The following is a 23,269-nucleotide window of genomic DNA, read 5'->3' on the forward strand; positions in this document are numbered from 1 at the left end:
AATTGTATTCCTGATACCGTTTAAAATGTATTTGGATAAAGTGGACGCATTCAGGATTTTTCAGTTTTTCCCAATAGTTTTGATGCATTGTTAGAAACATGCATTTGCAAAACAGCAAATCCGTGCTCCAAAAGGTGGTGTGTTCTCAAAACTCTTGTTAGAATCATCAAAATCACATAATACTGCAACAACAAAAAATAAATCCTCATTAAAGACTTTCTTTTATTAACATCTAACATCAAACCTGCATCCACATCACACCTACCGTAACATTATCCCTGCTCAGGCACCGTGGATGCAGTAAAGCAGTTTATTGTGACAAATCCAGCCTTGGCATGATGTAATCACAGGCCAAGGTCATGACCTCTGAATGTAACCTGAGTTTGTAAATTTTTCAATGCACACAAAAATCACTTTATTTGAGGAAGAAAGACCACTAATATTCTTGGATGGTTTTGGAAACACTCTTAAACTGCTGCACCATTGTCCAATATGACACTGTAACAAAGCTGGACAACTGTTGTCCCTCTGTGGATCTTACCATCTTACATTTGCACACCATACACCGCAGCTACTTTTCATACCCTCTTTGCATCTATTTTTTTTAGCAATTACCAGGTAAACAACCTGCTGTGTCGCTTTACATGTGACTTCATAGTGAATATAGAGTCAAAAGTTTTGTACCTCTGCATAATCTCACAAAGTGAATGAGCCGACACAGCAAGAACACATTTCTCTTCATTAGGAACAAGACTGAGAGTACTGTGAGCAGAAGACTCTCAGGTGAAATCTGAGTGTTAGATATTCTGCAAACCGTGCTTTTTGTGCGGTAGTTGAATAAAAAGTAAAGTGTGAAAAGAACCAGAAATCATTCAAAGTTAACCGAATGCATCTTAAGCTGTGATACTGGCATCACAGCATTTGCAATGTTAGAACATCATTGGCAAAAGTGCATCAAATCAATTGAGAAAACCTGTAATATAGCCTAACAGAGGATTATTAACCCCTATTGTTAAAAGTAATTAATTTGTATGGAAACGATTTGTTTATTACAAATGCAAACAATAAAAACATCTCTCAGCTAAAATTTGACATGATGTTTTTTTGTCTTTTTTTGTCTGCCGGGGTACGCGTTGGCTCTGTTATCTTAAATAGAAACTGCGCAGACAGATGAAACCCCGCAGTGAACAACTGTTACACTTTTGAAGCTGCTTTAGAGATTTCTTCTTAGCTTTCTCACCAAAAATTGCATGCACATTTAGATTAGCCGTTGTCATAGCATTAAAACAACACACACATTAGCGCATCGATTAAAATGTAATTAAATATCAAACAGCAGTTCGAGGAACAGTGAGAGGACAGGAAGCAGGAAGGGCATTTGGCTGTTGTATTTGTTTGTCATCAGCTAATCAGCCAATAACGTAATGTCTTATTCGCGCAAGTGACCTTATTGTCCAATTACAAGCTTTCTCATTATGACGTCCCCCAGCGCTTGGTCACATCCGGTCGTATATATGTTGCCACGAGTTAGCGGCGAATTTGGAGAGTGTCCATTTTGAGCAGCGAGTCGGCGTCTACGGTATTTTTTTCCCCCTTAAAGTAAGCACACTTTGTTGTTTTCAATTCGGAATTTAAATTTAGGCGAGGAAGTTTAGCTTTAAACCGCGGTTAATTTAATTGTGGTCTTTGCCATCGCCCTGCTCCTATCTGTAATGTGTCTTAATTGTTAGCAGTAAATCTAGCTAGTTGTCTGTTAGCCGCAGTGCTGCTAACGTTAAATACGTTAACGCGGTTATTGCGCCGAGTGAATGGTCCGTTCATCGATTGTAGTAGAAGTTAAGCCATTGTGCTCTGGGGTGTTTATTTGGGTTGTATTCGTTGTGCCTGCTGGGAGTTTAATGGTTATTTGATTGAGGTTCAACTGGCTAGCTGCTAGCCGGGCCTGTACTCTGTCCTGAGCGGCAACGAAGCAAAGCGCGGTCCGCTTGAACACTGAACACGGAGATCCACGCCGGATTATAGCTTCGTTTTGTTATCTAAAAAAGGGTTAATGTACACGTAAACATTCATATGTGTATATTACTCATTACTGTTACAATACCATCGTTAAGATAGCTTTATGACTACAAAAACATGAAGGATCTGGTACATAATTTTTACAAATTAAAGTAACCTTAAAGTACCTAGCAGAGGAACAATGTTAGCATTGAAACAACCTCAGCTATTGTAGCTTTCTATTAGCTTTCGCGGTGTCCACTGCATGTTTCCATTTAAAATAGGAAAATAACTAAAGACATGATAGATAAAGTCATTTGAACGTATTGGCTCGTTTTGCATTTACCAAAAGATGTTATGCAAGGTTGAATTAACAACTGGGCAACTGCTCTCTGGCCCCAGACCTGAAGTCCCCCCCCCAGAGCCCCATGTTCACCCCTGTGTAGGTTGTTTTTTGGTAATTTTTGGCAATAGTACTTAAAGTAATACAATGGTTTAGGGGAAAGTAGTATTAAAGATGTAATAAAGAATTATGGTCTTATATTCATTTTATTTGTTGGCAGCAGTTTTCCCACAAGGCAATTGTTAATCAGACCTTGCACTGTATTTGTTTATGCGCTGTTTGTTTGGACTCTCAGTATTTGCTGCTGCATTGGTTAGTTTTCATTCATCTCCGGCACCATCCAAAGTTTGTTTTGCCCTATCTCAGTCTCTTGAAGAGCCCACCGTCAGAATGGCAGACGCTGAGAATCTCCTCATGGAGACATCAGACCAGAACGGCAACGAGGGAGAGGAGGACCAGAACGGAGCCGAACAGGAGCTGATGGGTGGTGAGGATGTCCAGGACGACCAGGATGTCCAGGACGACCAGGACGGCCAGGACAATGGAACAGATGGAGGCAAAATTGACGCCAGCAAAGGAGAGGAGGATGCTGGGTGAGTGTTTTAGTTTCCCTGAGGCCTGACACAATCAGTATGTATGAGCACCTTTTGGTATTCAGTAAAAATGTATTGTCATGAACCAAAAAATAGAAGAAAGCATAAGTATAACTAGTCCATCTTTCCAGTTGAACTTGTTCATGACCCTCCTTAGCACCTTGTGCGTGAACTTCCTACGCAACTGACAGCACGGATGTCAAGTGCAGAGGACAAAGATTCGGGTCAGACTGAGTAAAATGACTTATAAATAAGTTACTTATAACAAGTCACAGAATGATACATATGTTCTCTAGATATAGAAGTATAGGAATTAAAGTAAATGAATAATGAGCTTATGTATTCTGTATCAAGGTGTTATTACATTGTATTATTATACCGTATTATAATCAACCGGTAAACCCACTTTGTACTTCATACTTATTTTGATTTTATACTTATACCCACTTTGGTACTTAATTTATCTTACCTGTATTATAGTGTATTATATTTTGATTTGCTTAGTACTTCTATTCCTGTGTGCACTGATGTGATAGTGAGCTGCTGTAAGAAGAGTTTCCCCTCGGATCAATAAAGTCTTTCTAATTCTGATCAGCTAAGGCTACCTGTGCAATAATAACTAGTGTAAAAAAAATATATTTTTTTTTAAAGTACGAAATTAACAGCAAGGTGTCCCACTGTGTTTGCAGTAAAATGTTCGTGGGCGGCCTCAGCTGGGACACGAGTAAAAAGGACCTGAAGGATTACTTCAGTAAGTTCGGCGAGGTGTCGGACTGCACCATCAAGATGGACTCCAACACTGGCCGATCCCGAGGTTTTGGCTTTGTCCTCTTCAAAGAGTCCTCCAGCGTGGACAAGGTCTGTCTCTCTGATTATCGGACAGCCGTTTCACATGTATCATCACTCAACTCCGTCATCGCATGTCGGATGTTATATTAGTTATATTATGATCAGATTAGTGCAGTACTGACATGATGCTGCCTGAGTGGAAGCGTAACACGTTTAACACCTGGATCTTTGATTTTATTTGGGTAATTTGATTCTTGGCATGCACCAGAAACGCTGTTTGAATTGGGAGCAGAGCATTGTTTTATACACGCAGCAGGCTTTTATGGCAACAAAATCTGTTGCTAGCAGATACATCTGTTTTAACATTTTGTGACTGACATCTAATTCAATTTTAATGAGTATGCAGTTCTTAAAGTGGACCACAGAAAAAGTCGTGTTAATCTTGTTGTTTTTGGAGGGGGGGGGGGTCACTTTTCCAAAATGTCACCAAATGTTTCTGCGCCATTCTAAACAGTCAGTGCGAGGGGTATATTTCCAGGCTTTGGGTCCATCGTTGCTTTGTGTTAGCACTCCATGCTAAATATGATAACACGTGTGCGTCTGCAGGTGCTGGAGCAGAAGGAACACAGACTGGACGGGCGTCCCATTGACCCCAAGAAAGCGATGGCCATGAAGAAGGAGCCCGTCAAGAAGATCTTTGTTGGGGGTTTGAACCCTGAGGCGACTGAGGACACCATCAGGGAATATTTCGGGGCTTTCGGAGAGGTCAGTTTTACTAGACAAGTCACGAAAAACGTGCTAGAACTGCAGATAAAACACAGTAGACCCCCACTTCTCCCTGTGTAGTCCTGTATGCTCAGCCATGTGTAGTTTTAACAGAGCAGCCTGCAAGGGTAGTGTCCGTTGGTGGGGAATGGCACTGATCATCTACAGAATTAAATTGCAGACCAAAGGAACTGGAGGTTAGTTTGAGAACCACTGGTTGAAGAACTCACATTTAGGTACTCTACTACAGAATTCTTAAGGAGGATGCTTTTATTAAATTTTAATCCTATCACTGTCACACAACCATGTTTAATTGGACTAATCCTTGAGCCTAATTCCTAATTAAGCTACTGGCTGATTGAAACAAAGTTGCAGGTTCATCTGAGGACAGGCTTCCTATGGAAAATAACTCGTTTATCAGAAATTCTGTCCTTCACAGACTTGTAGAATAATAAACAATTTCCCCATTCACTACAGAAGAGGTTTGTTTTAATTCTCTTTTAAGTTGTCTTTTAAAATTTACGCGGCACATTGATCAATTGTTTGGAAAAGTGTCAGGTGTGCTGTGTGATAAAAGAATATCAGCAAGAATGAAAGGAAAGGTGTTCAAGACGCTGGTGAGACCAGCGATGTTGTACAGCTTAGAGACAGTGGCACTGAAGGAAAGACAAGAGGCAGAGCTGGAGGCAGCAGAGCTTAAGATGCTGAGGTTCTCTTTGGGAGTGACGAGGACGGACAGGATCAGGAATGAGGACATCAGAGGGACAGCTCATGTTAGACGTTTCGGAGATAAAGTCAGAGAGGCCGGATTGAGGTGGTTTGGACATGTTCAGAGGAGAGACTGTGAATATATTGGTAGGATGCTGTGGTTGGAGCTGCCAGGCAGGAGGGCTAGAGGAAGACCAAAGAGATTTATGGATGTAGTGAGAGAGGACATGAAGTTAATTGGTGTGAGTGAAGAGGATGCAGAGGACAGGGTTAGATGGAGGCACATGATTCGCTGTGGCGCTCCCTGAAAGGGAACAGCCGAAAGGAAAAGAAGATGGATCAATTGTTTGGAAAATGTTGTTTATAATAATGTAAGCTGGAATTTTGTTCAACCTAAATATTGGGTGTGTGATATAGTCAGTGGAGGAGACTAAAAGTAACAGTTACTGGTTACTGGTTTTGGCCTGCCAGTAAGACAACCAGTAGAAAACATCTGCTAAATGCACATATGTACTGTTTTAACATTTTTTTTTTAACTATCATCTCCACCCTCTTCTCCTTCTAGATCGAAACCATTGAGCTTCCCATCGACCCCAAATCAAAGAAAAGGAGGGGTTTCATCTTCATCACATACAAAGATGAAGCCAGCGTCAAGAAGTGTTTGGAGAAGAAATACCACAACATCCAGGGTGGCAGGGTACCTACACACTTTTATCTCAGAAGAGTTGGGTGATAGGTGATACAGCTGTCTCAGCTACCTTATGTAGTACCCTGCAGTGTGACCTGTGACCCCTTGGCTTCTTTGTCAAGTTGGTGAACCATCACACATCCCTCACTAAGGATCATGAATGTAGTTTTCAGGACAGCACCTGTTACATTCTGATTAATAGTGGGTGGGTGGGTGAAATAGGGTGAAGCGTCTCCCCATTACAAGACGCTGTGCGCATTACGCACAAGGCACAGCAGTGTAACTTCACTGACTCTTTAAATCTCCCGACACGCCGACAGGATTGGTCAGGATCTAATTTGCCTATAGTTACTTTGCAGGTGAACACTTTGCATGCAAATATTTGATAAAATCAGTGTGTCCTCTGTGACCACCTACAATGTTGAAATGATTACAGATGAACACATTGTTAAATTTAGATTGTGAGCTATTTCATTCTGGGGAAAAAAATACTTTCAGTGTACATTTGACTCATGTGAGTATCCTAAATGTTTGCTGAATTAGATTTTGGCAACAACATTTTTACATTTTATTTCTTTGCTTTTTCCTCCTCTGCTGGGCCTGTAGCGTCAGGATTTTAAGTGTATGTTTGCATCTCCTCCACAGTGTGAGCTGAAGATCGCCCAGCCAAAGGAGGTGTACCAGCAGCAGCAGTATGGAGCGGGACGTGGCGGCGGCGGTGGTTATGGAGGTCGGGGAGGCAGGGGCCGTGGAGGTAAGGAAGAGCAATCTGCACCATGTCTCCTGCGTCTTGTGTAGTAAAGGATGAGTGGATGGGTGCCCCAGATTCTGTTATCGCATTTTACTGGCTGGAGAGCAGAAAGCAATGTCAAAATTTTATATAAAAACATGCAAAATTTGGCGTGATACATAGAAAAATATTAGAGTAAGGGGAAAAGAGAAGTTCTCATTTCATGGGTCTGTAAAAAGATGTCAGTAGTTAAATGCTGCTATGAAAATGGTAAAAAAAAAAATTGTATACATTCCCTTTCATTGATCAAAACAACTCTTTAAAGTTTGTTTTTGTACCTGCTTACATTCAGTTGTTGGCTGATCACCTGCTGTGGGAGAATTTGATACGTGATTTTGTAACACAAAAGGTCCAGCGTCAGTGGGATAACACCTCAAAGCTGCAGCCGTAGTTTGGCTTACTTGATGTACCGTTAATGTCTATGTTGCGTCTGTTGCACTTCTAATCAGACCTCTAATCCCCAGGTGTGTCTCATACATTTAGTGACTACATTTTTTGGGGCAGAAACTGCAGTAACCTGAACACTACGCTCAAAAATGTCAAATGGTTTTCAGGCTGAGACTTGAAGCATCCATGTGAACTCTGCACTTTGTGTCTCAGGTCAGAACCAGGGCTGGAACCAGGGATATGGAAACTACTGGAACCAGGGATACGGTAACCAAAACTATGGCGGCTATGGTGGCGGCTATGGCAACTATGACTACTCTTCTGGTTACTATGGATATGGTCCCGGATATGACTACAGTAAGTATACACACATAAACGGTCAGGTACAGTTTGTGTGTAGAAAATGGTTACATGGACTTCATTATTGTGATTTGGGATGCACCCGTCAAGTTTTCTCAACCGATACAGAAACTTAAGGTACAGGCTGATTCTGAGTACAAAGGTGCTATTTTTAAATAAAAAAAATAAAAATTAATCTGTATCTCATAGATACAAGCAAATTTAAAAATAAGAGTGAATCATTTTAAGTGTGTGTAACTATTTCTTGGTGAACAGCTGGACGCAGTGACTACGCAAAGCTTCCTGAGGTCTTGTCATAGTATCTGTACAGAAACCACCATATCTGGCAGCATAGAAATACTGGACAAACTGTTTATTAGATGGTTACAGCATGTATACAAACATGTTAATATGTCTGCTTTAGAGGGGGTGATAGATGTATTTTTATTTTATTTTTTTCATGTTGGACGGAGCAAGGCTAGCAGCTTCCCCCTGCTTCCAGGCTTCTAGCTAAGCTAGCAATGTCCAGACTCTAACCCTGTACTTAACACACAGACATGAGAGTGATATGAAACAGTGAGTAGATTGAATAGCGCTGTCTTTGCTGCATGCTGAGGGACTGAGTCGGTCTGAATGGAAACCTGTCTGTGTTTGACCCGTCTGTCCTCTCTGCCCGACAGACCAGGGCAATGCAAGCTATGGGAAAACCCCAAGGCGAGGGGGGGCACACCAGACCAGCTACAAGCCATACTGATGATCACATGGTGGTGCAAGGTATGCCATGGCTATAACTATCCTCCTTTTACGTACTGTCACGGTGCCCATAAGCACAGGCGCTTAAAGCCCAACTACATGACACCATACTTAAAGTTTTAGAACTGACACAGCTGGTAAACACTGCAGAGCTGTCCATCTGAACCTGCAAAGGACCAGAGGATATACAGAACCCCTGTCATTTTTGACCACAAAACACATTTTGAAGGTGTCAATGTTATGGCGTATGTTGTGACTGCTTTTCCAGCCTTAGCTGTAATATAAAGTACTTTTGGAAAAGATTTAATGTAAGTTTTGTTTTATCTGCAAGAGAAGTTTTTTTTTTTTTTGAGATAGAGATATAGATATATCTAGATATAGATAGAGTGAGTACGTTTTAGGGCATTTAAACCTTTTTATTACAGACAGAGATGCAACAAGGGTCCACATTTTAACTGAAAGGTAGGGTTTGTAAGTTAAAATAAGTTGTGTCATCCCTCAGGACTCCAGTGAGACCGACGGCTGGACGGACACACTGGGCCGGACTCGACCTTTTATGACAGAAGACCATTTGTACAGAAAACATCTGAAATGTAACTTTTCTTTCTTCTTTTTTTTCCCCTGTTTTGTTTTTTTTTTGTTTTTGTTTTTTTTTAATCTTATCATTTTAAGGTTTTTCCCCTTTGGTGTGTTTTTTTTTCTTTCTTTTCCTCCACATTTCCATTGATGGAAGTGTAATTTTTACTGTACTTTTTGGTACCTGTTTTGATTCTAATGTATTGTAAGGGTTGTATTTTACATGTTTGCTGGCTTTACAGGTTGAAAATCTTGGCGCTGTAAAGGAGCTTTTTGACAAATAAAAACCGTTTTCAGTACTTTTTTTTTTTTTTTTTTTCCCCACTTATGCTTCCAGGTCTGGGGCGGAAGATTTAAAAAGTTGTTGAATGGGTTTAGGATTAAAATTCAGTTGTCAAATTTAACTTCGATATTGATTTCTCGTTTTTTGTAGACGCACAATCCAATGATCTGTAATAATGAAGGAAGGTTGTTTTCAATAACTTTTAAAGGTTATCTGCGTAACAAGAATTCTGCCTCACTTCCTAATTTTTTTTAAATTTTTTTTTTTTGCACACATTTGGTTCCTCCCCCTTTTTTAATTTTATTTTTTAAATGTGAAAATCCAGTGGATCAAGAGAATTTTAACTCCTTAAAACTGAAACTGCTGCCTGCAAGCTTCTTTATAACAGGATGTTCTTAATTTACCAAGAAGTAACATCAGAAAGTATACAGATGTGTGGGATGTAATGGGGAAAAGTGATTCGACCACATGTAACTGTGGACTTCCTGTTAACTCTACACACATTTTTTTAAAATAACAAGCAAATTGTTTCTATGCTGGTTTAGTTTGTGTTCGTCAAGTGCCACTGGTTTTTAGAAACAACCGCTCTGAAGTTAAATGTCTGCTTAGTTTTTTCTGGACAGATTTCAGGCCACTGGAGTCGTCTCAGTTAGTGTTTATTAGTAATAAACATGCTCGTTTGTAATCTGTGTATTTCTAATGCTTAATGTAACTGTTAATTATGATGTAAGTCCTGAGGAATATTTTCAGGACTTTCAAGCGCACAAGCAAATGTCTGGTCTAAAACTCCTAGGGTGAAGAGTTAATTCACTGAACAAAACAGAATTGGATGAATTTTGCTATTTAAGCCTTGCCAGTAGACTGGCCTAAAATGTCAAGTTTGACCTCAGGATGCTAGTTTGGAACATAAACTCAAATGGCTTTTTGCCCTGGGTGTCATTAATATGCTCAGCAATTGTGCCAGTTAAATGACTCATCTTGTAAAAGTGGAAATGTTGGTGTAAGGGTGGTTGGATCACAATCATTAGCGTTCATACTCCCTGCAGATATCAGCGCAACCTGTTTAGTGGTACTGTTGTGTCTAAACTTTAGGAAAGAAGTGTGAATTGAAATGCATTAAGATCCCCTTTTTGAAGGAAAAGAGTTGTGGAAATATTGGCCTGAGGGTGGGGCAGTGTAAAGTCAGGGGTCACTACACCAAGTGCATCTTATTGGGATGAGTCCATCTGCAGACGACTATCTACAGTAATTCCCTGTCAATCCAGACACTTTGTATAATGCTGACAGTTTCACTGAGAAAATTGAGTTTTTCTGGTCTGGGATACAAACAGATTTACTCAAATCGTGGCTGTTGAGGGGAAAAAATCAGGGGGTTTAATTAGGATCCTGCTCCCCAGCTTCTGGGGATGATCAATATCCACAGCTGATTTCATGAAAATCCAGCTGCTGGTTTTGTTGTTATGGATTTAAGTGTTTGTCAAGAGAAAATTCACACGTCAGAGGCTCAATTTCTCATTCTGTGGAACATGAACTGCGCTAAATAAGGCAGTCTGGATAGTGGCTGTCCTCCATTGTAACATGAGAAAACAGACTACAGTTTAATTTCTGCACAAATTGGGCTTTTACATTTGGTCAGAGAACCAGTTGGCACATTTTTGTGGGTTCTTATATTTGCACCTTGGAGTGAATATCTTCATAAATAGAAATATTCACTTTATGTCAGGCATCAAAAACACCCGTTGATTTCAGGAAATTGCTGAGACCAATTTGTGGACAATCTCATAACATGAAATAGTCAACTCTAGTCTTGTCCATCTTTACGTGGCTCCGAAAATGACTGGGCGGACATATAGTTGTGATAACAGTTTCCGTAGTGTAGTGGTTATCACGTTTGCCTCACACGAAGGCCAGTCATGGACAGATGTAGAAAACTCCTGATCAGAAGCCCTTTTAAAAAGGAAGCGTTTCGAAACCAGTCTTACCCAAACAGAACATCCCGTATTTGGTTTAGAATATGTTGCTACAGCACGTCTGCATAATACAAAACAATTACATTTAACCCTTTAAAACAGAGTGAAATTTAATCAGATTTTTATACGAATCATCTGGAAACAAAAACCATTATGATTTCATGGTCAGACAATAATGCTGTTTATATATGCTTCTACAGGTAAAAGTTGAATTGAACTTAATCATTATTATTATTAACTTTATTTCTATAGCACAATTCATGCATAAAATACAAAGTGCTTCACATCAAACCAAAGAATCAAGAAACAGGCTGGCACCCTTTAAATAATTTTGCAGATATGATACTAATTTCCACATGTCCTACAGTTTTACTTATGATGGGCCTATATTAAGGCACAGTAGATGTTTACTGTACAGATGTGTACACGTACAGCTGAGTACGTGAATATAAATGTTTGATAATTACGTTTTCTATTACTACCTCTTATTAAGTAAAAATAGTAATGCTTTTTATTATTTTATTGAAAAACAGCAGAATTCTGAATAATTAAACAAACTGACATGCCCTAAAAGATAATATATTAAAAAGTAAATTAAATATACAGTACAAATAGCGTACATAATGTATTCATAAACATATATACAGTATTAGTGCTGAAACAAGTAATCAGTTGAACATAATTATCAACAATTTTGATAAGTCATTTTCAAGCAAAATGCCAAATAACTGGTTTCAGCTTCTCAAATGTGAGGACTGCCGCTTTTCTGTTTTATGACAATGACAATAAACTAAATATATTTTGGTTTTGGACTGTTGGGACACCTGAAGACACAAAAACGATAAACAAATATATGAAAACAATTGTTAATCACACTGAAATTAAAGTGCAGATGTCCTGAGCTCCTTGAATAAAGTCTAGGTATAGGCTGTAAAAACACTGACATAGTGAAACAACAGCCAGCAGTTACAGTGGTGTGCAAAAGTGTTTGCCTGCTTCCCGATTTCTTATTTTTTTGCATGTTTGTCACACTTAAATGTTTCAGATCATCAAACAAATTTAAATATTAGTCACAGATAACACAAGTAAACACAAAATGCAGTTTTTAAATGAAGGTTATTATTAAGGGGAAACAAAATCCAAACCTACATGGCCCTGTGTGAAAAGGTGATTGCCCCCTAAACCTAATAACTGGTTGGGCCACCCTTAGCAGCAACAACTGCAATCAAGCGTTTGCGATAACTTGAACAAAATGAAGACTTTGGAGTGGCCTAGTCAAAGTCCTGACCTGAATCCTATTGAGATGCTGTGGCATGACCTTAAAAAGGCAGCTCATGCTCGAAAACCCTCCGATGTGGCTGAATTACAACAATTCTGCAAAGATGAGTGGGCCAAAACTCCTCCACAGCGCTGTAAAAGACTCATTGCAAGTTATCGCAAACGCTTGATTGCAGCTGTTACTGCTAAGGGTGGCCCAACCAGTTATTAGGTACTAACTGAGAGACTATATGATGATGGAATGATACAGACCAGAAATTGAGTGATGGTGAATAAAGTTGCATTAAAAAATATAATTACATTATTTGGCTTTTAAAAGATCAAACGGGCTAGTGGATGTCAAAATGACCAGAAACAGCCTTGACAATGTACAGTGTTGTGTGGGTGGGTTAGCGGTTACTTCCTCTTCTCTGCAACCTTAGCTAAGGACAAACTGAGTTAGAACCTGTCAATGCTAAGACATAGCTTTAACTATAAAAACAGTTTATACGACTGAGAAGTGTTAATTTACTACTTGAAAAATAAGTTTGGCTTTTGTGATAAAATGTAACACAAAAAACCTTGCAGTGTGTGCTCTGTATGCGTCTGCTTAGTGATGTGTGAGTCATGAGTGAATCGTTGGAAACAAACGACTCTCTACTGACTCAAGTCCACATCTCCAAAAAGGGCATGACCCACATTTTCGCTCCAAGCGTCCTGCACAGCCTCCTCCTCCACGTCCCCAACTCCCAAGCAGATGTTATTGAGTGCTGCACAGCATTTTTTATTTTTCATCCCCTACAAGGCAGTAACCTGCAGGAGAGTACAACAGATCTGTGAGCAGGAGGGTGTCTGAGCATTCGTGTTGTGGACTGACCCCGGTTAGTATCTAAAAACTGTCAGACTGTCTGGAGCTGGATGAATGAACCAGCTTCCTATTCAGGTAGTCTTTGAAGCAGGATCTGCAGGTGCCTTGATCCAAAAGCACCCATAAATTGCACTACACATTTTAAAAGGCATCATGCTGTGCTAGTGCAGCAAAATCTTGTCCAACTGCATCTGATTCTTGGGACTTGTGTTTCCTCTTGGTTGGATAGTAGTACAAACATTCACAGCACCACATTTTATTACTATACATCACTGTAGTAAATCATATTAAGTAGACCATAAATAGTCATCTGCATGTAGTATTTATTCATTAGATGTTTGAAATTTATAAGTTTTAAAAAATATTATAAAGAATTGGAATAAAGCTTTTAGTTGAGGCAGTGGGCGGCCCTGAAAAGGGCCTTTGTGTTGTTGGGATGAACAGCGGGTTTACTTGGAGCTGGTGTACTTGGTGACGGCCTTGGTGCCCTCAGACACGGCGTGCTTGGCCAGCTCCCCGGGCAGCAGCAGGCGGACGGCGGTCTGGATCTCCCTGGAGGTGATGGTGGAGCGCTTGTTGTAGTGAGCCAGGCGGGAGGACTCACCGGCGATGCGCTCGAAGATGTCGCTCACAAAGGAGTTCATGATCAGCATGGCCTTGGAGGAGATGCCGGTGTCGGGGTGGACCTGCTTCAGCACTTTGTACACGTAGATGGCGTAGCTCTCCTTCCTGGTCTTTCTCTTCTTCTTGCCGGTCTTGGTGACGCTCTTAGAGACGGCTTTCTTTGAGCCCTTCTTCGGTGCTTTCACTGGATCAGGCATCGTTAACTTCGTAGGAATTTACTTCAACGAATGATCCCTGTAGCGCTGAGGTGACGGATTTGTATGTGCTTGATGCAAATTAGACTGTGCGGTTCCTCACACAGGATTGGCTGAGTTTTTAAACGCGACTGAGCATGCGCTGTACAGGCTACGGTTAAACATTGAGAAGTGAATGAAGATGTGAAGGTCAAACGGTGAACACAGATTTTAACAGTTAAATGTATTAATATCAGTGGTGGAGAAAGTATTCAGATACTTTATTTAGGTCACTTACCAAAAGATCGGATTAATTTGATTATAATACAAACATTCACAATTATATTAGTATTATACATATATATTTTTTAGGCTATTATCTTGTTACAGGAAAGTAAAAAGGTCAGAGAGTTTGAGACACGTGGAAATCACACTGACAAACTTAAAGTGGCATTTAATTGTTTAAATTATTTTATTAATATATTCATTCATTTTTATTTCATGCTTATCTTACAAACCTGCAGTATCACTGTCTTGATTGGCAGCTTCTCTTTATATTAATTTCAAGCAACAATGCTAACAGACATTACACGATCACACCAGGGCTTTTCCAATGATAATAAAGTAAATTACGTATAAAGTCAAGTAGATGAACTCATTCAGTGTATGGGCTGTGACCAACATCTGGAAAGAGTTACGTTTTATTTTTTACAGTAATAATGGTAAACCAACACGTTTTGGGACAGTAACTGCTTTATTATTTCAATTATGTAATATATAAATATATATTACATAACATAAATCAACTGTATACCTAATATCTAATCTAAAGAATCGATCAAAGCGTGGCTGAGCTGTTGGGTTTCGTTCACTCTGTATTTCAGTGCTTGCCATCTTGCTGTATAAAGCTTTCAGATGGATGTAATCACTGTGGGTGGGCGGATCGATCCCCAACATATCAATATTATTGATACGAAGTCTCGTTTTAGGTATTGATACCAGTGTCAATAGGATACAAAAAACTGATCCATCACATCAACACGTTTCTTAGTGCTGCAATATTTGTATCTGTTTCTGTGCGCAGCGATGACCTCTTTAGTTCAGAAAATCCTCCTAGTTAACACATTTTCACGGACGTCATCAGTGACGTGGTTTTCTTCATTTTGACGTGACTGATGACGTCCGTGAGGAATATGGAGATGTCCACTACAAACACACCATTTCTACCTGATAATACAAGAATGTAATCGGCTAGTTGAATTAATATCACACCGTGCCCACAGCGACACTGGGCCAAAAACAAAACAAAAAAACAAGACACACCAGGCAGTTAAATTAACATTTCAGCTAGGATTTTTGGACAATGCATTCATCAATTATTTTCCTGTAACTTACACATTATCAGCAAGGAAACGCTTGACCAATGCTAACGTCAGCTTTTACTACGCTGTGGGAATTTAATAGCATCCCTACAGTGTGTTGTATCCTTTGGAAGTGTAAGTATTTGTGTGTTTTATGGTGTAAGGATGATTGAAATGTTATTTTACAGTTCAGTTGCAATATAGGGCCCCTGTTATTAACTATTGGGGTGTTTGCTAACGCTAGCTTTGTAAACATTACCACCACAGGAGTGGAGTCCACTGCAAGTTAGGGTTACAGAATAAATGCACAAAACTAGGCAATTATAAGGATTCTCATAAAACACTGCACATGAAAGGGTTTTCACACAAAACCATTACATTTTGCAAAGTTATGGTAAAATAAAGGCCTACAAAAAAAAAATCTTAAGAGCCAGCTCTCTGAAAAGAGCTGAACATCCAATCATTAACATGAATCACTGTTGTATAGTAAAGAACCTAAATTAGTTATTTATGTTGCTAACTGAAATCCTTAGTGTCATTCATGCAGGTTGTTTAGTAATCTGGCAGCTGCTGGAATAAAAGGGAAGCGCCATCTTGTGGTTAGATGTTTTCAACAGCGCTACTGTATTAAAGTCAACAGGATAAACTCTTGAGAAGAAGTGGGCGGCTCTTAAAAGAGCCTTTGGGTTCGTGTGTCAGCGGGTCTGGATCAGGTTTAGCCTCCGAAGCCGTACAGGGTGCGGCCCTGCCTCTTGAGAGCGTACACCACGTCCATGGCGGTGACGGTCTTCCTCTTGGCGTGCTCGGTGTAGGTGACGGCGTCACGGATGACGTTCTCCAGGAAGACCTTGAGCACACCGCGGGTCTCCTCGTAGATCAGACCGGAGATACGCTTCACTCCGCCGCGGCGAGCCAGACGGCGGATGGCGGGCTTGGTGATGCCCTGGATGTTATCACGAAGTACTTTACGGTGACGCTTAGCGCCGCCTTTCCCGAGTCCCTTTCCGCCTTTGCCCCGCCCACTCATTCTGCAGTCCGTTTATCTAAAACACTCGGAGACGAGTCTGCTGCTGGACGGCAGACTGTCGCCTTTTACATCTTCTATGCGGACGTAAGAGAAGACAGGCGTGTCGCGTGATCTGCTGGGAGGCGCCAAACTCAGCAGCTCCTCCTACGTTTTTTTTATTGTAAATGTTAAAACTGATCAACTCCATGATTTGCTTTGTTTGTGAAATGTTGTATAATTAATTAATTAATTAATTTTTTAATCTCTTTAGGCCTCAAAGAGTCAAGTTTAAAGCGGAAATGTCTCGTTGGAGGAATATTTAAAATGTGACAAGGAGCTTCACGAGAGTTCACAAGCCAAACCATTTGGGAGCCCTTTAGCAATGCGTTGTGTTTTATAAGCTTATCATGTGTTTTTTTAACGTAAAACCTAAATATATGAAGTAACTATTAATTATATATGTCAGATAAATGCAGTTAAAGTACCAATAGCAGAAGTACTCATGCAGAAGGGCCCATTTCAGAGTATTATATTATTGGGTTATAATTATTGATACATTAATGTGTACATCACTTTAATGTTGCAGCTGGTAAAGGTGGAGCTAATTTTGATTATTTTATATTCTGCAGGGTAGCTTGTGAATCTTTCCCCGGGGTTCAATAAAGTCTAATCTTATTGTATCTTAACCTAGAATTATGCATCATGATGTATTAACTAGCTAGGATATATTTTGTGTAAATATATCTGCAAAGTAACTAGTGACTAAAGCTGTCAAATAAATGTAGTGGAGTAAACGGTACAATATTTGCGTGGAGTAGAAGTACCTCAATATTGTACTTAAGTGGAGTGATTGAGTAAATGTACTTAGTTACTTTCCACCACTGCTGCTCATATGGGTGTTGAACAACCAGATAAATTAGCAAAGAAGGCTCTAAATAAAAAGGGGGCGGGGGGTTCAACGTTTTTGGCTTGTCACGTCTAATATAAACACATAAGAACATTATTATGTACAGCATTAAATATAATTAATCAGTATTCAGGTCATTCAATGTCATGAATCTTTGATACAGTAGGTGGCGGTATACATCTTTTAAAAAAGAAAATCATGACTAATAGTTGTAGTTCTGTATACACGTACCAGTGATTAAATCTGTCCGCGCCATGTTGCTACGGTGAGTTATTTTCACTTAAAACGGACATCAGTCGATTCTTCCCCGAAAGTTTGTTTTTGTTTTATATTTATTTCTGACTTGCTAGCTAATGCTAATGGGTGTGGTTTGCTAGGTAACGGTGTGACGTTAGCATGTGGTTGCTGCTAATTACACCGAAGACTTCAGACATGAAGAATAAATATATAAAGAAATTAATGTGGTAATTCCTTAACTGACGTTTGTGAAGGTTAGGGAGATGTGTGCTGTCTGTCCACAGACCGCTTTACTGTCGTTAGCTAGTAACAGTTAGCTCAGTTGATACCTAGCAAGGTCCAAAGTTCCGTTTAAAAACCAAACTCCATTTAGAAATCTAGTCTTTTTAAGTTTACAAGAATACACAGACGTCGCACGTATGACTTATGTACTTCACCTGAATCAACAAGAGCTTCTCCTAAACTCGGCATACACACCATATACAGCAATACTCGTTTAAACAGATTTCCCACTTAAATAAGTAATTTCCCCTTTATTTCTCCCCACACTCTGTCCACTAAAACAACACACCGATTGTAGAGACTTGTAAATATATAACGGGTGCATAATATATCACTCAGCTTATCGGTATCAGGAAGTAATTGGATGACAGATATGTATTGTATCTGGACTGATAGAAAAGTTATGTTCCTCTGATTTAATATGTAGAAAGTCCTGGGTGTTTAGTAGACTGATGGTTAAGGCCAATTACATGTAACCCCTGGTTCGATTCTGGCCGAGGACCTTCTGTTACATGTCATATCCCTCTTTCTCTCCCCATATTCATGCCTGTCTCTACACTGTCAACTACCAAATAAATATAATTAATCAGTATTCAGGTCATTCAATGTCATGAATCTTTGATACAGTAGGTGGCGGTATACATCTTTTACGTTGGTTTGCGATCCGCCAATAAACAGAACGAAGAAGAAGAACATCATAATGAAAACATACTAAAAAAGAAAATCATGACTAATAGTTGTAGTTCTGTATACACGTACCAGTGATTAAATCTGTCCGCGCCATGTTGCTACGGTGAGTTATTTTCACTTAAAACGGACATCAGTCGATTCTTCCCCGAAAGTTTGTTTTTGTTTTATATTTATTTCTGACTTGCTAGCTAATGCTAATGGGTGTGGTTTGCTAGGTAACGGTGTGACGTTAGCATGTGGTTGCTGCTAATTACACCGAAGACTTCAGACATGAAGAATAAATATATAAAGAAATTAATGTGGTAATTCCTTAACTGACGTTTGTGAAGGTTAGGGAGATGTGTGCTGTCTGTCCACAGACCGCTTTACTGTCGTTAGCTAGTAACAGTTAGCTCAGTTGATACCTAGCAAGGTCCAAAGTTCCGTTTAAAAACCAAACTCCATTTAGAAATCTAGTCTTTTTAAGTTTACAAGAATACACAGACGTCGCACGTATGACTTATGTACTTCACCTGAATCAACAAGAGCTTCTCCTAAACTCGGCATACACACCATATACAGCAATACTCGTTTAAACAGATTTCCCACTTAAATAAGTAATTTCCCCTTTATTTCTCCCCACACTCTGTCCACTAAAACAACACACCGATTGTAGAGACTTGTAAATATATAACGGGTGCATAATATATCACTCAGCTTATCGGTATCAGGAAGTAATTGGATGACAGATATGTATTGTATCTGGACTGATAGAAAAGTTATGTTCCTCTGATTTAATATGTAGAAAGTCCTGGGTGTTTAGTAGACTGATGGTTAAGGCCAATTACATGTAACCCCTGGTTCGATTCTGGCCGAGGACCTTCTGTTACATGTCATATCCCTCTTTCTCTCCCCATATTCATGCCTGTCTCTACACTGTCAACTACCAAATAAATATATGTAAAAGGTGAAAATGTCCCCCAAAGATCTGGATAATCAACATCAACAACTATTACCTTTGTGGGGCTGTTGCTGTGTCATAAGCTTAGCTGCAGTTTAAGGTGTAAGACGGGTTTAAACCTGTGTTGTCTGGAACAAAATCACATTTCAATCCCTCAGAAGCTGCAGTTTAACCTTTGTCTTGGTAAACCTCTTATCTGTGTCCCGTAGAAATAACGTAAATGGAACCAGAGGGCATTGTAGAGTTTAGAGTAAGTCAGATATGAACTTCATCCATTCTAAATGACCTGAAGGGATTTTGATATTTGTCCCTGTATAAAATATATATATTCTGAAGCAGGTACTGACTGGAGCAGATAAGCTGACAGATATATTGTGCAGCTCTAACTCCACTTCTCTTCTCTCCAGCCTAATATGGATGAAGTGAATTTTGTCTCTCTTGCTGTTGGGAGATGTGTGGACGCCTGCTGCCTGCTGCTCGACCTGGCCGTCAGGGCGTTCAGCTGGCTTCTTCGCTTCCTGTCCGGTGTGGGTGCTTCCCTCCACGGCGCGCTGGTCGCCCTGAGCGGCTCCACTTTGATTGAATACTGGGACTTTGCTCTTTTCTCCTTCCTTACCGCCACTGAGGCCGTCTCCAGTGCCGCCTGTGGAGCCCTGCACGTTGTGGAGGGCTGGCTGCAGACGCTGGGAGGAGTGTTTGAGAGTTTCAAGATGGTGGGACACCTCTCCTGTCACGTGGCGTGGCGCATCAAGGACGTGCTGCACCGCGGGCTTATTTCAGGGAGCTGCATCCTGCGACAGACATGCGAAGGCCTCTGCATCGCACTCAGCCTCGTTCTCTACTTTGTCAACACGGTGGTCAACATCATCCTCATCAGCACGCAGAACTGTCTGTCTGTGTTGGCGGGCATCTGGGAGGTGGTGGCGGACCCCCTGCACAAAGTGGTGGAGCTGGCTCTGACCCTGCTGACCTTCCTGTACAGCTGTCTGGTCGGTGCATCCGTGCTGCTGTGGACTCTCTGCCAGCTGCTGCTGGACTTCCTGGGAGCACTGGGCCGTGTCTTCATCACTGTTTTCATCGCTGACTCACACGGCCTGCTCATCACTGCGGCCATCATCTCACTGGCTTTCCTGTTACTGAACCCCAGGCTTCCTGTCCTCGCCAGACGGCTGAGCCTCCGTTTGGTCAACGCTCTGCCGGGAGTTCGTGGCGTACGGATGACACTGGAACAAGCTCTGGCCAATCTGGAGGTCCACACCAGGACAGCGCAGGAAGTAAGTAGAATGAGGCTTCCACACACAGACGCTTTAATCACTGAGACCGACCTGCTGCCAGTGAATGAACCGAGCCATCCAGACTCTCTGCAGCTCCACACTCAGCAGGACGGCGAGCCAGCGAGCAGCAGCAGGACTAGTACGTCCCGGCCGAACTCCGCTCCGGAGGATGGCGGCAGCCCTCCGACTGATGGTGAGCTGCTCAGCCTGCTGAAGGAGCAGGAGGAGAGGAAGAAGTGTGTCATCTGTCAGGACTTGAGCAAAACGGTGCTGCTGCTGCCCTGCCGTCACCTCTGCCTCTGCCGGCACTGCACCGACATCCTGACCCAACGCCGACCCATCCAGCAGCGCTGCTGTCCGCTCTGCCGGCAGCCCATCACACAGACCATGGACGTCTTCCTCTGACGGGCGATGGACCAGCGCGGTGGTGACATGACCAAAAGGCCACAACTACAAACTGCACAACAGAAAAAGGCTGTTAGCGCTATAGTTGCTTTTTCTCTACTCAAATAGTTTTATTCACAAGTAGGCCTGAGTAATACTTAACTTAATACTTTTTGAGCTGAACTGTGTCTGTAAAATCAAGTATCGCAAAGTGCCAACTATTGGTCAGATTCTTGGTATGTTTACTTATTCTTTGTTCCACTATTTTCTAATCTAAGTCAGGAAACTTTTCTAACTTTAATGAACAATATTTCTGCACCCTAGTGTTTAATCTTAAAACTTGAATATATGTGTGTATATATATATATATATATATATATATATATATATATATATATATATATATATATATATATATATCTGATATAAGTTTGCCATCAACGCTGAAATGCCAAAACAAGAGAGAAGCTCTTAAATCTCTTGATATGTGAGAAGTGTGGATGGTTATTTCATAACAACTGAACTCAGTGGCTGCTGATTATTAACACTGGATTAATAGACTTGAGGATTTGGGCCAAAGACTGTACTTATTACTGTAATATGTGTGCTCCTTTTTTAATATATTATGAACATCTATTTAAAAAAAACATTTAAAAACTGAACATCTGCTTGGGGTGTTTAATTTGAGTTGAATTTATCATTATAAACTATTTTGATTCCTAAGATATCCCCTAATTAGCAGATGGTACCTTAACACACTGCTGCAGATTAAAAATTATAATTGAGTTTTCATATTTGTTGGTGCAAAAGCCTTATAAAAGCTTTGGTTTGAAGCTTTATTTCTTGATTTTTGTTTTCATTCCTACAAATCCACAAATGTCCTCCAGGTGAGTTTTAAAACTTAGATCTCCAAACCAGTATTTTGTCACAATGCGATCTCATAGCGAGGCGATAAATGATAAATTTTAAAAAATGGTCCAGTCCTACAAATACGACTGCGCACTTCATGTGATGAATGTGAACATTTTTATAATTTACTCACGTTCTGTTACTGGAACTTGTGTCTTAGTATTTATTCAGTAATGTTCAATAAACATGCTGTCATGCTTTGAATCCTTTACTCTTCTTGTCAAACTGAAAGATTCTTGCCACGTTATTCAGCCTGTGGTCAGTCAGTGGTGTAAAGCAGGTAGCATGAAGCAGGGTTGTAGTGAGGATTTTAAATACTGAGGTCATGAGTCCTGCATGAATATAAGAATAAGAAGAAGTTTTTGCTTGGTTTATTTAGTAAAATGACTAAATTAGCAGGCTTATGTTTTATACTGTTTGATCCTTTCCAGTCACATGTTAGACTAAAGGTCCTATTTTCATGTAAATGTTGCCAAATGTGCATTAAACCAAAGATAGCAGCAGAACACAGCTATTAGACGGATTGTTGGGAAATTTTGTACAGACATTCATGGCGCCCAGAGGATGAATCCTGCTGACTTTGACAATACCCTGACTTTTCCTCTAGCGCCACCACGAGGTTAACGTGTGGTTTTAAATTAAATGTCTTTACAACTTTTGGATGTTTTGGTACAAAAATGCATGTCCCCCGCTGAATTGCAATAACTTCAGTCAACTTTTCCAGCTCCATCATCAGTTAAATTTGTCCAATATTTTTGTTTATGGCCACATCAGCCTCAGCTGTACTTTATGTTTATTGCTAATTAGCCAATGCTAACATGCTAACATGCTAAACTAAGATGGTGAACATGGTAAACATTATAGGACAAGTGCAATGAGATAACTTCTGTTATGAATTGGCGCTATATAAATAAAATTGAATTAAACTGAATGATTGTAGGTCTTGTTAAAAAAACATATTTCTTTTATTTACTTATTTGTATTACCGTCTTGCTATATATATATAAAAAGCTAAAACAATTAGTCAATTAATTGATTAGTCCTAACATAACATAAAATAAATGTGCACAATTGATAATCAATTAAACATTAAAGTATTTATTCAAACAAAAATGTAATAGTTCCAGCATCTCAATTGTGAGAATTGGCTGATTTTATGTGATCATAAACTGAATATCAGACATTTTATAGACTTAACGATTAATTGATTAATCAAGGTGGTTATCAGCAGATTGATTAATGATGAAAAGACATCAGTAATACATGCTTTATTTATCCTCTTTTCCAGTGGTAAGTACCAATACAACAATGAAAAATGCTCCATTACAAGTAAAAGTCCTGCATTCAAAATCTTACTCAAGTAAAAGTGCAAAAGTTT

At 40.0% G+C, this 23,269-nt stretch overlaps 4 protein-coding genes across 7 annotated transcripts; 2 read left to right on the forward strand and 2 right to left on the reverse strand.

Annotated features, from left to right (window-relative positions):
- The first annotated feature begins 1,447 nt into the window (after positions 1-1,447).
- LOC122888433 (heterogeneous nuclear ribonucleoprotein A/B-like) lies at positions 1,448-9,694 on the forward strand. Of its 2 annotated transcripts, XM_044222881.1 has the most exons (9): positions 1,448-1,599; positions 2,705-2,931; positions 3,621-3,789; positions 4,327-4,485; positions 5,759-5,890; positions 6,527-6,635; positions 7,272-7,415; positions 8,078-8,171; positions 8,653-9,694. In XM_044222881.1, the coding sequence occupies exons 2-8, from the start codon at positions 2,729-2,731 to the stop codon at positions 8,149-8,151; spliced, it is 990 nt and encodes a 329-aa protein (XP_044078816.1). In that variant the 5' UTR covers positions 1,448-1,599; positions 2,705-2,728; the 3' UTR covers positions 8,152-8,171; positions 8,653-9,694. The 2 variants fall into 2 exon arrangements, 1 of the variants encoding a protein (XP_044078816.1); XR_006380698.1 differs by having other exon boundaries at positions 7,272-8,171.
- Positions 9,695-13,409: 3,715 nt separating this feature from the next.
- LOC122888305 (histone H2B 1/2-like) lies at positions 13,410-13,969 on the reverse strand. The gene has a single exon (XM_044222604.1). The coding sequence runs from the start codon at positions 13,923-13,925 to the stop codon at positions 13,554-13,556; it is 372 nt and encodes a 123-aa protein (XP_044078539.1). The 5' UTR covers positions 13,926-13,969; the 3' UTR covers positions 13,410-13,553.
- A 281-nt stretch (positions 13,970-14,250) lies between these two features.
- LOC122888306 (histone H4) lies at positions 14,251-16,338 on the reverse strand. The gene has a single exon (XM_044222605.1). It carries the CDS (start codon positions 16,287-16,289, stop codon positions 15,978-15,980), a length of 312 nt encoding a protein of 103 aa, XP_044078540.1. The 5' UTR covers positions 16,290-16,338; the 3' UTR covers positions 14,251-15,977.
- Positions 16,339-17,320: 982 nt separating this feature from the next.
- On the forward strand, positions 17,321-22,102 carry LOC122888291 (E3 ubiquitin-protein ligase RNF26-like). 3 transcript variants are annotated; one of them, XM_044222585.1, is made up of 3 exons: positions 18,308-18,487; positions 19,534-19,574; positions 19,732-22,102. In XM_044222585.1, exons 2-3 carry the CDS (start codon positions 19,545-19,547, stop codon positions 21,001-21,003), a joined length of 1,302 nt encoding a protein of 433 aa, XP_044078520.1. In that variant the 5' UTR covers positions 18,308-18,487; positions 19,534-19,544; the 3' UTR covers positions 21,004-22,102. The 3 variants fall into 3 exon arrangements, with proteins under 3 accessions (XP_044078522.1, XP_044078520.1, XP_044078521.1); XM_044222587.1 differs by lacking the exons at positions 18,308-18,487; positions 19,534-19,574 and adding an exon at positions 17,321-17,440; XM_044222586.1 differs by lacking the exon at positions 19,534-19,574 and having other exon boundaries at positions 18,310-18,487.
- The last annotated feature ends 1,167 nt before the right edge of the window (positions 22,103-23,269 follow it).

Source organism: Siniperca chuatsi, linkage group LG14, assembly GCF_020085105.1.
Source record: "Siniperca chuatsi isolate FFG_IHB_CAS linkage group LG14, ASM2008510v1, whole genome shotgun sequence".
NCBI lineage: Eukaryota > Metazoa > Chordata > Actinopteri > Centrarchiformes > Sinipercidae > Siniperca > Siniperca chuatsi.